This window comes from Medicago truncatula, chromosome 8, assembly GCF_003473485.1.
Source record: "Medicago truncatula cultivar Jemalong A17 chromosome 8, MtrunA17r5.0-ANR, whole genome shotgun sequence".
Taxonomy (NCBI): Eukaryota; Viridiplantae; Streptophyta; class Magnoliopsida; order Fabales; family Fabaceae; genus Medicago; species Medicago truncatula.
Genome location: NC_053049.1, coordinates 10,466,814 through 10,482,400, shown reverse-complemented (window position 1 = coordinate 10,482,400; position 15,587 = coordinate 10,466,814). Strand labels below are relative to the sequence as shown.

The following is a 15,587-nucleotide window of genomic DNA, read 5'->3' as shown; positions in this document are numbered from 1 at the left end:
TTAAGTATAAGGTCTCAATGAAGACCTCTTAAGTGAGATTCACATTTTTCAATATTATAAATAAAATGTAATAATATAAAATTATTGAAAGATGATTAATGACTCTTGTTTAAGATATTTGTGTAAAATTACTAAAAAAATATTTGTGTGAGATGGTTGGAGGGACTGAATACTTATTAGATGCCACTGTTAAAAATTATTAATAAATGATTGTAGTGTGATTTTCACTTAAACTCAAAAATGAATATTTTCGTTGCAGATGTTATGTTCCTCTTTTTTTGGTGGTGTCCAGGATTTGAACCTAAATCTTACATATTTTATGCATATGTTATGTTCCTCTGATGACCGAGTATATTTTTAACTTTTTATAAATACTTTCTGTTGTATCATTTGTGAGTCTTCCACGTACTATTTTTGGAAAATCTATTTTCTTACTAGTCAATCTCAATATAATTCAATATTAAAAAAGTAGTCCCATCGTCAATCTTAAAAGTTAAAACTGCCTAGAAAAAAAACTAATCCTAAAAAATCGTAATTATGGACCAGCTTACTATATTGAGCAATCCATTTTTGTCTACTTCCGCGAATACGACATCCTCAAAAGGTACAAAGGAATATGCTTATAGAAAATTCTATTTTTTTTTTTTTTGCAGTGAGAAAATTCAATTTCTAATAACAAGCAACCTTTTTTCGTAAAAAAAATAACAAGCAAATTTTTACTGACCAAAGAAAGAAATGTTTAGAAAATCCGTAAAAAAAAGAAGAAATGTTTAGAATATCTCAAATTAATTATCATTTTTCCGATATAAATATGATTTATATTTTTTTGAAAAAGAAAAATATAATTTATATTTTAAAATATTAACAATTTAACATAATACCATTTATATACTTCAATAATTTCCCTAGATTGCGAAACATTTTGGTGTCTACACTTTACTTCATGGTTACTTAAATAACAATCCATCTACTTGGAGCGTTACTGCATAGTAAATGTTGACATGTTTTAGTTTGATATTTTAAAATCGATTTATCATGTCATGAACAATCTCTTTTAGAAGATTCAACTCCAATTTTTCTCTTTTTAGTATTTTACCTATCGTGTTTTTGTAGAAAAACTTTAATTAATTGTCAATAATAACTTATCATTTTCTAACATCCAACACAACATCAATTATTAATCGTCAATAATACCATAACAAATTACTAAATAAGTAAGGGTATTATAAGAATAAGAACAAAAAAAAAAAAAATTTGATGAAATGAAAAATATTAAAATTGCCAATTGATTAAAATTACGTGAGAAGACAAAATATCTAAACAAAGAGAATCATATTACGTGGAAACCTCGAATTTAATGCAATAAATAACGAAACAAACTCGCTTAATTCGTAACTACCCAATCTAAAAACAACCAAGTCCTTCCTATTTCATTGCATTTTCTGATACCAACCCAAACGCATCACGCAACAATGTCTTCTCCTCCTCTTCTATGCCTATTCCTCTCTCTCATCGTCGTCTTCGCCGGAACAGTTTCTCCGGCACGTGCCTCCGATGAGCTGGAGCGTGGTGGTGGAGGAGGAGGAAAGCAAAGAGAGTTTGATTATTTCGCTTTGGCGTTACAATGGCCTGGTACTTTTTGTCAACGCACGCGCCATTGCTGTGCCAATAATGGTTGTTGCAGAGGGTAACAACCTTCCCCTTTTCCTTTTCATTTTCCATTTTTTCATTTTTCATTTCAATATGAATATCTAATTATTATTTCAACATTACCAAGTTGTTAGGTTTAATTTATTCATTTTTGTCATATCTTAAGTTGAATTAACTTGTTTAAGTAATCTGTTTGTGATTTAAAAAAGGTATATTTATCAAAATTACCATCTCATTTTTTGGTCGTCAGTAGTAATTATATAAAGGTGTAGACTCTGTTTGATAAAAATATGGGATAGCTAACAAACTAGCTTATATTGGATGACTTATAAGCTAACTTATAGTTTTTTTTTTTTTTTTAAGCTAGCTCACAGCGGATAAGCTAGCCTAATTTTTTTCAATTAAGATTGCAGGGGTAAAAAATGACAAGTTATAAACTACTTGAACTAACTTACCCAAAAATGCTATAAACTCATTAAGTATTTTTAGTCATATGAGCTTATAAGCTATAAGCTCGAATAGGTGTCTTAACAAACAGACCCTTGGTCCTCTTAAGTTTTATTTTTTATTTTTTTATTTTGAATTCAGTCATTACAAATTCAGAAACTATTGCTTTTAGTCCCATGTTTCTAAATTTGCATAGATTGGGTCTAAAATAAATAAATTTACAGGACTAAAATTAAAAAATGCTATAATTGCAAGAACTAAAATCATATTTAAATCTTATATAAATGAATGATTCAACTTTTGAAATAAATGTAATTACATTATTAATACCACTTATACTTATGGAATTTTTTTTGGATTATTATTGTTTTAATACCACTTATACTTATGGACTTGTGGAATGAAATTGGTTTTAATTTTGCATTTTATATAAAAATACTTGATATGAGAGTGACATTGTTAAATTTCTGATAGCTAATTTTGTTTTTTTCTTTTGCTCCTTTTCAGCTCCAATTCTCCCGGAATATTCACAATACGTGAGTTTGAAATTTTCAAATTTGTTATTGTTACATTGATAATTTAGATATGTTGAAATGGCTCTTTCTTGTTTACCTGTCTATTTTGGGTTTAAAAAATTGTATTGTATGTGTTTTGAATCAAATTCTACTTATGATTTGTGGAGTTCTTTTGTTTGTAAAAATCAAAATCTGTTATGGAGGTAAACTATATACCAACCTGTGTCTCTTCTGTGTATGGACTATGGATATTCCTACAACAATTATCTTAACTGATCATTATTTGTGCTTGTATAATAGATGGACTCTGGCCTGACTACAATGATGGAACTTGGCCATCCTGTTGCACTAAATCTCATTTTGATCCAAAAGAGGTACAATTTCCGACCATAATGTGCAAATCATTACATTACAAACCATATGTATCAGTTTTCAACTTTTCATGCTTGGACTGACAAATTTTGGACAAAATAAAATTGAATTACCTTGCTTAGTTATAGCAGGAAGTTCTAGTAATAATTTTTAGTTTTATCCGATAACTTATTGATAAATAATTTTGAATTGATGAAACTCAAGAACTACTAACTACTAACATTTGCCATTAAAAAAAACACTTTTTTAGCTGTTGAAACTGCATATTTTTATTTTTTTATTTTGAAATTTTCACTGGTTTAAGTTTAGTTTACATTCTGGTTGTGTTAGTGTTGCATTTATATCTATACCACCATTAGAACTTTGAGTTTGTTTTTAATCCAATTTGTTGCAGTTTGATAAAAAATATAAAAAAAAAATCCAATTTGTTGCATTAGCACTCCATTTCAACTTTTCAAAGTTTTACCTTTTCATTTTATGTGTGCAGATATCAACATTGAATGAGGCTTTAGAGAAATATTGGCCATCATTGAGCTGTGGCTCACCATCATCATGCAGTGGTGGAAAGGGTACATTTTGGGGTCATGAGGTGGTCACTTAAAATTACTTATTTTCTCATTTATCCTTAAATTATTATCAAATCTAACTTATTTTTTGATATGGTCTATGTTTCTGGGACTACCATGTCGGTGCACATTCGCAGTGGGGTAAGAATCTTTTATAGTCTTTTCTCACTTACAAGAGTTAAGAAGTTCATTCAATGTCTTACTCTTGCTGCTGGAGAGTAATTGTTGACTGTTTTTCTAAACAATTTGTGTAGGTTATATAGAATATTAGTTTGGTAAAGTACAAAGTCTTCAAAGTTTCAACATTTATTTTTAGTTACAAAATTTTCTTCTGTCACTTGGTTTAAATATTTTATGCGTTTTGTTTGAGGTAAAATCTTTTGGTTTTCTTGTATTAATATTCCAATATTCCAATATTCTAATATTGAAATTTTATTTGCAGAAAAGCATGGTACATGCTCGTCTCCTGTGTTTCATAATGAATATGATTATTTCCTGACAACGCTGAATGTTTATTTCAAATATAACGTTACAGTAAGTTTCTGGAGCATAGTTTTTTGTTACACATAAATTTCTATATTTTTTTCTCTGCTAATTAACTCGCATGGAGTAATAATCAAAATAGGATGAGAAGTATATACCTGATTGTATTTCTGCTTCTGGTCACATGTCTAATTCTCATTTCTCCTACCAGATTAAATATCAAACCTGCTTGGCTGAATACTAGCACTTAGAAGTTAGAAAATACAATTGCAGTCCATGTAGCTGTTATTATTTTACTTTCATCTCGTTCCTTCCCAACACAGTAAAAAACAAATGAATTTTGTCTACTGATTAACCAGTGATCCCCCTCAACATGATATGATTTGGATATTAATCAATGAATCATTTATTCACCGATCGTCCTTCCAGTTGATAAAATTTGTCTTCTGATCGATGAACTGTTCAATTAGTCGTCCCTTTGACCTTGGTGCCTTTGTATACATATGAGAATGCTTTGATAGTAGATTTTATTTGGATTTAGGGTTGGCCTATTGCTGTTGTATTGTCCAAACAAATGCATGCAAGTTGAAATTATAAAAAAGTTGTTGGCAACTAGGCGCATTGTCTTATCTATTGTAGGCGGTGTTATATAAATTCCTTGCTGCTCTTTTATAGGGTACTGCGGTTGGAGGTTATTCTGTTTTTGGAATGACTACCAATTGTATTTGCAAAACCTTTGATTGTAAAGACCAAAAGCCTAATTGCATATGCATCACAACATTTTTTGACTATTATGTTTTTATTTTAACATTTTTCAGAGCGTTCTAAATGATGCTGGATATGTTCCGTCAAACACAGAAAAGTATCCCCTCGGAGGCATTATCTCTGCCATTGAGAATGCTTTCCATATATCTCCTCAAATAGTTTGCTCAAAAGGTGCTATAGAGGAACTTCGTCTATGCTTCTATAAGGACTTCAAGGTTCGAAATCTGCTCTAATTTGTAATAGACTCAGCATATAAGAAACTAAAAGATGTCCCATGATTTCTAATAAACTCACCCTGATTAAGCAGACTTTAATGGGAACTATGAGAGAATTCTCATTATATTGTACTTTAGAATGGTTTACTAATCCTATTCAAACATTAAATTTGCCACCATACTTACTCTAGTATATTTGTCCCATTTGTTTTTGCAGCCACGTGATTGTGCTATTGGAGCAGACGCTAAAATTGACATGGTTACTAAAAAAGCATCATGTCCTAAATATGTTAGCTTGCCAGAAACTGTATCAATTGGTAAGCTCATTACTCTTTGGCCTTTATGCCATATTTCAGACTTTCAGTTGTTCTTGACTTTAACTCTAAATCCTAGAAAGTTGTGCTTTTAGGATAGTTGGTTCATGGTACTCATGCTTATTATGATTTGATCAATGCTTACCACACCATTGTCAATTCTTGAAATCTGAACAAGAAACTTGATGGTACTATTTCACAAGTATTCTAGATATCAGTAGTACCGAGAAAGAGCACAATTTTATTTATTCTCAGATAGAAGAAGAAATTTCATTAGAGAGAAAAAAGTACAAATAGGGATAATGATAAGAAATCCTTCAAATAAAAATCAATACTTCAACATCAAAGCGAACCCAGAAAGTGGTTTTGGGGTGAACTAAGTATGAAGCAAGGCTTTCCAATTTTCGCAAATCCAAAATCACAACACCCTTAGCTGTCCTGGGTATAAACCACAGAGAAGCCAAAAAGTGTCCTGGGAATATTGTCTTCTGTGGAAGATCCCTATGCTTGATAAGTGTATGAGATTACCACAGACACCCGCCTATTTGCTGCCTGTGGCTCAAATGGATCACGTTTGAGAGTATCACGTGATAGCATGTGGAAGGGAGGAGGGTATATATCTAGAAATTTGAAGTTGGGTATTTTAAATTGGTAAGTGGACTCCTCAATATCTTTGCATCTCTTAGATTCCTGAGATCCTAAGACGGTGTCCAACTTAGTTGCTTCATGACTTCTCCTTAAATTGAAAATCAGATTGTGGAAATAGATAGAGTATAGGCTAAATTATACCTTTTGTCCTCTTGAGTTTTTTTTTTGTTTCACTTTGGTTCCTTAAGTTTTTTCGTTGTATCAAGTTACAACAAACGTTAGATACTTTGGTCCCTTAAGCTACAAATATTAGATATTTTGGTCCCTTAATTACAAATATCAGTCACTTTGGTCCTTTCTGTCAATGTCTAATATTTGTAATTTAAAGGATCAAAGTGTCTTAAGGGACCGAAGTGTCTACCGTTTGTAACTTATGGGACCAAAACGATACAAATAAAATTTAAAGGACAAATGTGAAGTCTACAAATAACTCAAGCGACCAAAAGCGTATTTTAGCGTGCAAAATATTTAGTTTGGAGGATCGGAAAGGTACTCTGTCCTAGAAAAGGAGGGTCTGCTTTTGACTCAACTTCAGTCTAGGTAGTCAATAATTGGTAATCTGCTGCTATTTTATGGCTGCCTACTTTATTACTGCCTATTTTTTAATTTTGGTGAATATCACTGTGCATTTTTAAATATTTACTTAGTTGATAACTTCTATCATTCTATGGGTTGGGGGTTGAACATTGTTTTTATTGTGATATATATCTGGTAGCCCAAAATTGTGTAAAACATTGACCACTGTGTAATTCATTTTATCAATTTTATTTTATACTAATAATCTCTGCATCTGTAGGTCGTGATGGACTTCAGAGTTGGGAGTCAAATGATGCAGCTCTTTAAGGTTACGGCAGTGTGCTCCTATTTGTAAATTTCTGTACCATGCGAATAAACAAAGTCAGAGACATGGATTTCTTTGGACATTGTATTATTTATCAATTTGGAGACAACAAATTGGATAAAGTGAAGAACTGGACATATACCTGCTAAACTTGGCCGGAAAAATGAAGAGATTGCTGAAAGTATTATCTTGGATCTATCTCAGTGCACTGCTTTATTTTGGGGGGGTTGGGTTGTATATGTTTCTTTATCATTATCATTGAAAGAATGTACAATAAGATATATTGTATCATAATGAGTTGTGGTAAATGAAAACATTTTCCTTTAATATCATCATATATACCTTTTGCCATAAATCTCCCTTTATTTATATACTTTTGCATTACACATGAGTTAAAGCAGGAGCATGGTTCTTGTTGTCTTATTAGACACATGATGCATTACGATGACTATATGAAGTCGTAAATAAAAACTTTGCATTTCTGTTGATGCAAAATAGCCTTTTTTTACCCCCTTATTTTCTTGTGGACTTTAATCTTCGTGTTAATTTATAGTCATAATTGAGAATGCCCCCCTCCACCATGTTAGTTACAACTTACAATATGATAATCATTACCTCGTTTAACTTTATTTTATCCTTTTTGTAAACATTCCCAAATAAATCTTCCTTATGCTATCGCATTTTTCAAACACAATCACAAAAAATAGAGACAAATGAAGACACCTCTGCCCCTCCTTTTCATATTTACCATTCTTGGTTCATTCCTCCATGCAAGGCCAGAAACCGATTCATGTACTGGTAATCTGACACTCAAAGCTCCAATCCCTTTTGATACAACCAACCTTCATTGCCTTTCTGTATGGGATGCTCAAGGTTTCATCCTCAGAGTAGGTGCACCATTTTCAAATTTCATTACATATATATCAATATTTCAGTGCCGCCATATATACAAATTATTTATGTTTACTGTTTTGCAGTATGTTCAGACTTCTGCAAACATTTGGAGCTTCATTCTCTCAACTCCAGACACAAATTCTTACATAGCTATGGGGTTTTCGGCCAGCGGAAGCATGGTAGGTTCAAGTGCAATTGTAGGGTGGGTGGCATCTAGAGGAGCCAGTGGAGGGATAAAGCAGTATTACCTTGGTGGGTTTACCCCAAATCAGGTAGTGCCTGATAAAGGCAACTTGCAGGTTATAGGCAATTCAACCTTCATCACTTTACAATCCTCTCGGTTATACATGGTGTTTCAGTTAGAAACTACTGTACTTTTGTCCTGGCTGATACTTGCCACTGGATCCACCGGTTTATTCCCTGCAGCACCAAATTATGCTCTAACAAAACACCTCGACAAGTTTTCTACAAGAATAGACTACTCAAAAGGTTAGTGTATATTTAGTATTTAAGCTGTGGTTTCATTCAAGGTTTTAAAAAGAAGGACCACTACTGCGACAAGGGCTGTGATGATTTTAATTTGCGGTTGTGGTGTGGTTGCGGTTATTGTTACATCGGTAACCTTTATACTGAGGCCAAATGTGGCCGATGCAGAGACCTCAAAATCTTACGGCTGCAATTGTCGTTGTAGACGGAAATTTAAAACCATGAGACATCATAGTTTTTTTATGCGACTGAGACTGAGACTGCGTCATTTCATGAATTGAGGCTCCTTTAAAAATTGAAATAGTCATAAATGATTTTTATTCTCCTTTTAAGAATAAACCATTTATTTTTTGAAGAACAACTAATTGGATAATTAATTGTCTATGAAGCTGAATTAAAAAAAAATAAAATCAAAAACTATGTGAAATATAACTAAGCTGTGGTTTGGGTTATTGTAAGCCACACATAGGATAGAGTATAACTTCAGCAAACAGTTTTTTTTAGTACAACTGCGATATCTGTTTTCACTTTCTTGCTTTTTTATATGTATAATTAGTGCTAATGGTCAAGTACACATCATTATAGGTCATTATGCATGTGGAAATGCTAGTTAGCACGGAGCCATTTTCACGAAAAACAACGATTGAACTTGATGTGTATTTGTTATTACAGTTTTATCCTTAATCCATTTTTATATGACAACCTTACCCTTGATTGATTAGTGTGTTTTCCATTTCGTCAAATTCCGTGATTAAATCTCCCGTACTCAATAGCAATGCTCCATAGTGGGTGAGATGTTTTTATCAAAAACAAGAAAAGCCAAAAAAGGGAAGTTGTGAAAAACAAATAGTGGAAGAAGTAACTATTCTCAAGGTATCCAAGTAAATTTTGCATAAAAAAAAAACTGCACTCAATTAACTGTTAATGCTTGCTGTATTGATACTTGCGCTTACATGTTGTTGAGTGAACTAGTTTAGCTTCTTCAAAAAAAATCTAAGTGCTTTACATGTACTCATTATTTCTGTAATAAAAGATAAAATGAAGTCAAACTTTTTGCATATAAACTATAAGTTATTTTGATAAACTACTATTATGTATAGCTTATAAAATAAGCTGAAAACAGTTTGTTAACATGTTATAAGTTGTTTCCATAAGCTAAAAACAGTTTTGCAAGTACTTAAACCAGTATATAAGCTCAAATGCAGAGTCTGAATGCACCTAAAAATAGCTCGAGGGACAGAGGCATAATTAATACTACTCTAATAATGCATGTAAAGTTTGAACTATCATAATTTTATGATAATTTTTACCCTCTTAATCTTACCTCATGAATGAAAGGTTCCATTCAAAATAAAAATGTATTAGAAGTTTGACTTTACACCAAAAATAAAAAAGAATGAAAGGTTGACTAATTAATGGTTTAAGTTAGCCTTCTACCAAATCTACTTAATCAAATAAAGGTCATCATAATTATTGATAAACTGCTTCTTCCTTTGCAACCAAATACCATTGTTTAATTTGTAATAATAATTCCTTTACCTTTTCTTTGTAACAACTTTTTTCTTTTTCTTTATCAATTAAATTACAATATGTCTCATAACACAAATCTTACTAATACGTTTATAAACACACAAACATAATTAATTGAAATACAGAAATGAAGGCATACTTAGCATCCCTCATTTTCACAATTTGTTTTGTTGCTTCAGCAAACCTTGGAAGTTCACAAGTGAATGGAAGTTCTTCTTCACAAGGAGATGGAAGTAGTTCACAAGGTGACTCATGTGACACCAAGCTAAACCTCAGTGTTCCTCTCCCCTTTGACACAACCAAGCTCAATTGTCTTGCTGTTTGGAATGCTCAAGGATACATCCTCAGAGTAAGTGCATTACTCTTTAACTTAACCAGTTTTTATCTATCTATATTCAAATTTTGAATGTCGATACTTGCAATACAATCATCATAATTGCAACCACATCTTCTCGGCGTCTCCAATCTCTATGGTCAAAAGTTGGGGGCCGGCTGCAAAGGATGGAGACGCTGAAGAGGATGCGAGCTCAATTAATTCTGAATTTGAATCCCATTTCGAGTCTTACTACTCATATATTCATGTCACAATTCTATCGTGATACAATGCTTACAAATACAACCAACATCAAAATGGACAAAACTTACATACATTTTATTGTGTACCATTTTTACATTCTTCAATGACAAGTCAACTCATGGATTGCGTGTCTAATCTAATAGTATAAACAAAAAATTTTAAATTTAAATTCAATTAAAAAAAAATAATCTACGTGGAGTTTTTTTTTTTTTTTTTTATCCAAAATCAAATGTATCTCAAAGTTTTTAACTAAGGACTAATCACTATCGTGGTGCGTGGCTGCGCTGGCCAAACATTTTTTTGACACCGACGAATCTATGTAACATGTATCTTTGATAAATAGTACAAACATCTATAAAACAAAACCTAAATTTTATCCCATCTCTGGTAAATAGTACAGACAACATCTATAGAACAAAACCTAAATTTTATCCCATATCAAAATATATCAAAATAACAATAATAAAGGCAATGAAACTAATTCTAAAATTATTGATATTATCTTAAATTTTGAATTAATTTCATCTAATACACATTTATATTTCAAAATTAATTTCAAACAGACCAATCTTATACATAAATAAACTATATATATGCAGTATTCTCAGACATCTTCAAACATATGGAGCTTCATTCTCTCTGCTCCAAACCAAAATTCTTATATATCAATAGGGTTCTCTCCCAATGGAGGCATGGTAGGTTCAAGTGCAATTGTAGGGTGGATTTCATCCAATGGAGCAAGTGGAGGCATGAAACAATATTCTCTATCAGGGTATGCACCAAACCAAGTGGTTCCAAATAGAGGCAACTTACCAATTATTAACAATTCAACTATGATCACATCACAGTCATCACGTTTGTACATGGCATTCCAGTTACAAACCAACCGCCCTTTGTCACGGCTGATCTATGCCGTCGGACCCAATGGTGTCTTTCCTACGGCTCCAAGTTTTTCTCTAATGCAGCACCAAGACAAAGTTTCTGTTACAGTGAATTATGCAACAGGTAATTAACTTGTTAAAAAATGTCATGCATGTTTTTTTTTTACAGTTTCAAATATTTAGACATTTTTTTAAAAAAGCCGAATTAACTTTGTCTTTGTTAAGAGAAGCTATTCAAAATAGTGTCTCATTTAAAGTAGTTTTTAGACTATTTTCAGATTAGACTGTCATCATCGTGACAGTCTAATCTTTATTCAATGACCGAGATTTCGTGACTATGTGCTTTAAGGCCCAAAAATATGTGCAAAAATGTATGTTGATTTGCAATGAAGAAATTGTACTCTTTTAGGCGTGGAGTTGGTAATTGCTTTATGATTTTATTATTAAATAACAAAGAGAAAAGGTACTATAAAGTAGGAAGTGGAAATTAAGCATGTTATATAGTGAAAATTGTTCCAGTGCTGACCTTTTGGTTTGTTAATTTTAGCATGTTATGTAGGATCAACATTGGCCCATTAATTTCACTGTCAAAATAACTTAGATTTGGACCAGTGGTTTTGGGGTAAATTCTTCTCTCATCTTATTAACAAGAGAATGATTAAGTTGAAATGTAAGATCAGAAATCGACAATCTACCAAACCAAGCCATATGTCTTGTCCTCTTTTGTTTGGTATAACCATATGTTTTGAAGTTGGATTTAGTGTATTCCATTTGGATTTTAACTAATAGAAGAATATTTATTGGAAAAAGTGAGTTAGATAATATGCTACTAGCATGACCGAAGTTGACAAGCAACTCGCATTTTCAAAATTAAGTTTTGAATCTGATTAGCTCATCTTCAAATATAAGTTATCCGATCAATATTGCATAGTCTAGATCATACATCCAATTATTTACATTTAGAGATGAGAAAATTATATTCAAAATCCTATTTTAAAATATAGATTGTTCGTTTGAGATATGAGAATTCAAATCGTGGATATATATCCTCAATTAAGTAGAAAAAAGAATTTCAACATAGTTTTGTTTTAGCACATTTTGTGGATATATAGTCATGTAAATTGACCTAAAAGCTTTTGTTAGTTAGAGTGAAATTTTTCATTGTTTCAAAGATTTGAATATTTCTCAGTGAACAAAGATTATTAATATATGGATTATTTCATTTGAAACAGGTTCAAGTGTATTAGGAAACTCATCTATGAACCTAAAAAGAAGCCATGGTGTGTTGAATATATTGGGATGGGGTATCTTTATCATAATGGGAGCAATAGTTGCTCGTTACTTCAAGGATTGGGATCCATTTTGGTTTAATTTTCATGCTTCAGTTCAGTCACTAGGCTTTGTTCTTGGGGTAATCGGTGTAATTACTGGGCTAATCCTCAATAATCAACTCCATATTAATTTTAATCTTCACAAGACCCTTGGAATCATCATTCTTGTTCTTGCTTGCCTCCAGGTATTTTCTTGAAACCTTGATCTATTTTTAGGCAAATTGACGAGACATCTTGGTCATGGTTCAACTGTTTTAAACCGCTCGAATTTAAATCAGTTGATTGACCAATTCAGTTTGATTTTTTAAACCTTGCTTAAATCACTTAATAATGTTAGTGAATTTGTTTTGGTAGGTAATGGCATTTGTTGCTAGACCAAAGAAGGAATCAAAAGTGAGAAAGCATTGGAATTTATATCATCATAACATAGGAAGAATAGTTATTATACTATCTATAGCCAACATTTTCTACGGAATTCATTTAGCCAAGGAAGGAAGTGAATGGACGGTAGCTTATGGAATTGTGCTTGCAATATTACTCTCCATTGCAGTTATTTTTGAGATTGGACTGTGGAGTAAAGACTAAATTTCTTTTCTTTATATAGATAGATTAAAATTGTTTCATCATTGGTTTTCATTTTTGAGCTCTTTAGTTTCTTTTGTAATCTTATTGTATGAGAGGATGATTAGAAATGAATTAATTTTACAGTAAACATGTGTGTTTTAATAGATTATAAGGCAAAGAAAAAAACGTTTTTCAAAATATTAACCAAATATGTTTGTTTGAGGGAGAGTTTTATCACTCATTGTGGTCCTATCCGACTCGAGAGATTAGTCTTTGCAGTTACGCGCATAAGATGTTCACACCGAAAAAATTTGTTTGCTTGAGAAAACATTATATGAAATGTTTGTTTCGAAGTGTTTGTGTGTGTTAGTATCTTCCATCCTTTTTGGTGCAACTTTAGTAACCAATCCATTTTAGCGATCTCAATTTTATCCAACTCTTTTGTCTGAATTTGAACTCAGAACCTCTAACTCCTTATCCATTAGCTCAAACCAGTTGGGATATTCTATCCCTATGAGTCAAACACTAAATGTGAATATCTCTTTCGGTCCATCGAAATTCAAATATTGACAAATTTAATCTATTCCGCTAGACACAACTCTTATTGGTCTTAAAATATTGCTAATTTATAAAGGATATATTTATGTATTCGCAACATGTCTTTATTTCTGATTTATGTACCTTAATTTAAAAAGTACTTAGCTAGCTATAAGACAAGTAATTCAAACAGGTAAGCCTTTTTTTAAAAAGTGTATTTCCTTAATTTTCTAGTAACGAAATATCATAAGCATGACATTTCGTTTGACCATATCATATACACCTTTGAATTGATCGAATACAACCATAACAGTATATATATATATGTCACGTTCCATCCAGAACTTCCTCCAATTGCCAAGTAGTTCGTTAACTCCAAGGTTAATATAACCTATAACATTTCTTATCTTTCTTTATTAAATTAAACATGACATAATTAATTAAGGTTACATCCTATTCCTATCACTTCTAATGGCCTTCCACACAAAAATGAAGTTGACATACTTTTGCCTATTAATCTTTCTCATTCTCCTTTGTAGTTCATCAATCCTTGTGACTTCTCTAGATTCATGTGCCTCTAATTTGGTCCAACTTCAGCAACCAATCCCTTTTGATACAAAATCACTTCTCTGCATTCCTGTTTGGGGCGATCACAATTTCATTCTCAGAGTATGTGTTGGTGATTTCCATTTTTTTTATTTATTTATTTTAAGAATCCATCCTTATTTTCTTTTATTCTTAATTAATTGCACATTTTATATAGCATCATGATGTAGAATTGTATGCCGTCGCAAAGATCAATCAACTCATATTCTAACTTCATATCAGATTTAAATACTACCACTTGTTCGATCTTCATCCAACAACTAAGATGAACAATTCGTATCTGCGAATTCAACTAAAAAAGGTTGCTAAATGAATTTGTGATCGATTGGCAAAATGATGCTAATTTTAGGTACTAACTTAGTGATCAATTTTACATTGAAATTATTGTTGTGAAAATTGAACAGTATGCTAAGGCTTCATCAAATATATGGAGTTTTATATTCTCATTCCCAACAAACATAAATGCATATGGAGCTATAGGGTTCTCCAAAAATGGCAACATGGTTGGTTCTACTGCGATTGTAGGGTGGATGCCATCTTCAGGTGCAGGGGGAATGAAAATGTACTCTCTTGATGGAAAATCAACAAATGAAGTGATTCTTGACAAAGGAGAACTTTATATTATGAATGCATCATCCATAGCTGCAGCTGGCACATCACTAGTCTACATGATCTTTCAATTGAAAACTACACAACCTAGTACAAAATTGTTATTTGCCATTGGACCAAATGGTGTATTTCCTAATTATCCTGACTATGCCTTGTCCAAACATAGCGGTCACATATCATTGGTCATAGATTATTCAAAAGGTTAGTCAATTTTGCATTTATATAAGTTTTTCATTATGTAGATTGTCTTCACAGTTAATTAGTGTTTTGTTAAAATGACTGCAATCTGAATATTATATCTTGAAACAGGTAAAATAATTAAGAGAAATTGTAACCCAAAAGTTCCAAGAAGAAGGCATGGCATTCTGCAGAGTGCAGGATGGACCACTCTAATGATACTCGGATCCATAATTTATCGTTATTTCAAGCAACGGGATCCCGCTTGGTTTTATTTGCATGCTTCTATTCAAACAATTTACTTCCTAGCTGGCATAATTAGTCTTAGATTATATGTTATAGAGTTATTAGTTATTGTTATAGACTTTTTCTTTTTCTAATAACTATGCTAAGGGTTGTTTACTCCTTTTATTCTCTTGGTTAAGAGTTTTGGACTAATGTCAAAGCAGAATTTGTGACTATTGTTGAGAATTCTACCTGGTTAATTGGAAATAGCAAACACATGGCAAGACTCTTGATGCGAAATTTGAATTCTGATGTTATGAGTATTCTTCCCACATATGTGAGTGATTATATCAC

At 31.9% G+C, this 15,587-nt stretch overlaps 3 protein-coding genes across 3 annotated transcripts; all 3 read left to right on the top strand.

Moving 5' to 3' along the window:
* The first annotated feature begins 1,379 nt into the window (after positions 1-1,379).
* Positions 1,380-7,153, top strand: LOC25500758 (ribonuclease 2). Its single transcript, XM_024773232.2, has 9 exons — positions 1,380-1,687; positions 2,605-2,633; positions 2,913-2,986; positions 3,472-3,573; positions 3,688-3,691; positions 3,993-4,084; positions 4,852-5,013; positions 5,231-5,330; positions 6,772-7,153. Exons 1-9 carry the CDS (start codon positions 1,473-1,475, stop codon positions 6,816-6,818), a joined length of 825 nt encoding a protein of 274 aa, XP_024629000.1. The 5' UTR covers positions 1,380-1,472; the 3' UTR covers positions 6,819-7,153.
* Positions 7,154-7,263: 110 nt separating this feature from the next.
* LOC25500757 (cytochrome b561 and DOMON domain-containing protein At3g07570) lies at positions 7,264-13,245 on the top strand. Its single transcript, XM_013589242.3, has 6 exons — positions 7,264-7,703; positions 7,794-8,199; positions 9,906-10,075; positions 10,903-11,308; positions 12,417-12,700; positions 12,870-13,245. Exons 1-6 carry the CDS (start codon positions 7,530-7,532, stop codon positions 13,098-13,100), a joined length of 1,671 nt encoding a protein of 556 aa, XP_013444696.1. The 5' UTR covers positions 7,264-7,529; the 3' UTR covers positions 13,101-13,245.
* A 746-nt stretch (positions 13,246-13,991) lies between these two features.
* Positions 13,992-15,524, top strand: LOC25500756 (cytochrome b561 and DOMON domain-containing protein At3g07570). Its single transcript, XM_024772523.2, has 3 exons — positions 13,992-14,285; positions 14,627-15,032; positions 15,141-15,524. The coding sequence occupies exons 1-3, from the start codon at positions 14,088-14,090 to the stop codon at positions 15,386-15,388; spliced, it is 852 nt and encodes a 283-aa protein (XP_024628291.1). The 5' UTR covers positions 13,992-14,087; the 3' UTR covers positions 15,389-15,524.
* The last annotated feature ends 63 nt before the right edge of the window (positions 15,525-15,587 follow it).

Coding starts and splice junctions, on each gene's coding strand:
- LOC25500757 (XM_013589242.3), top strand. CDS start 7,530: ATGAAGACACCTCTGCCCCTCCTTTTCATATTTACCATTCTTGGTTCA. Junction 11,309..12,416: donor TACAGTGAATTATGCAACAG/GTAATTAACTTG, acceptor CATTTGAAACAG/GTTCAAGTGTATTAGGAAAC. Junction 12,701..12,869: donor TTGTTCTTGCTTGCCTCCAG/GTATTTTCTTGA, acceptor TTGTTTTGGTAG/GTAATGGCATTTGTTGCTAG.
- LOC25500758 (XM_024773232.2), top strand. CDS start 1,473: ATGTCTTCTCCTCCTCTTCTATGCCTATTCCTCTCTCTCATCGTCGTC. Junction 2,634..2,912: donor TCCCGGAATATTCACAATAC/GTGAGTTTGAAA, acceptor CTTGTATAATAG/ATGGACTCTGGCCTGACTAC. Junction 5,331..6,771: donor GCCAGAAACTGTATCAATTG/GTAAGCTCATTA, acceptor CTGCATCTGTAG/GTCGTGATGGACTTCAGAGT.
- LOC25500756 (XM_024772523.2), top strand. CDS start 14,088: ATGGCCTTCCACACAAAAATGAAGTTGACATACTTTTGCCTATTAATC. Junction 14,286..14,626: donor ATCACAATTTCATTCTCAGA/GTATGTGTTGGT, acceptor AAAATTGAACAG/TATGCTAAGGCTTCATCAAA. Junction 15,033..15,140: donor GGTCATAGATTATTCAAAAG/GTTAGTCAATTT, acceptor ATCTTGAAACAG/GTAAAATAATTAAGAGAAAT.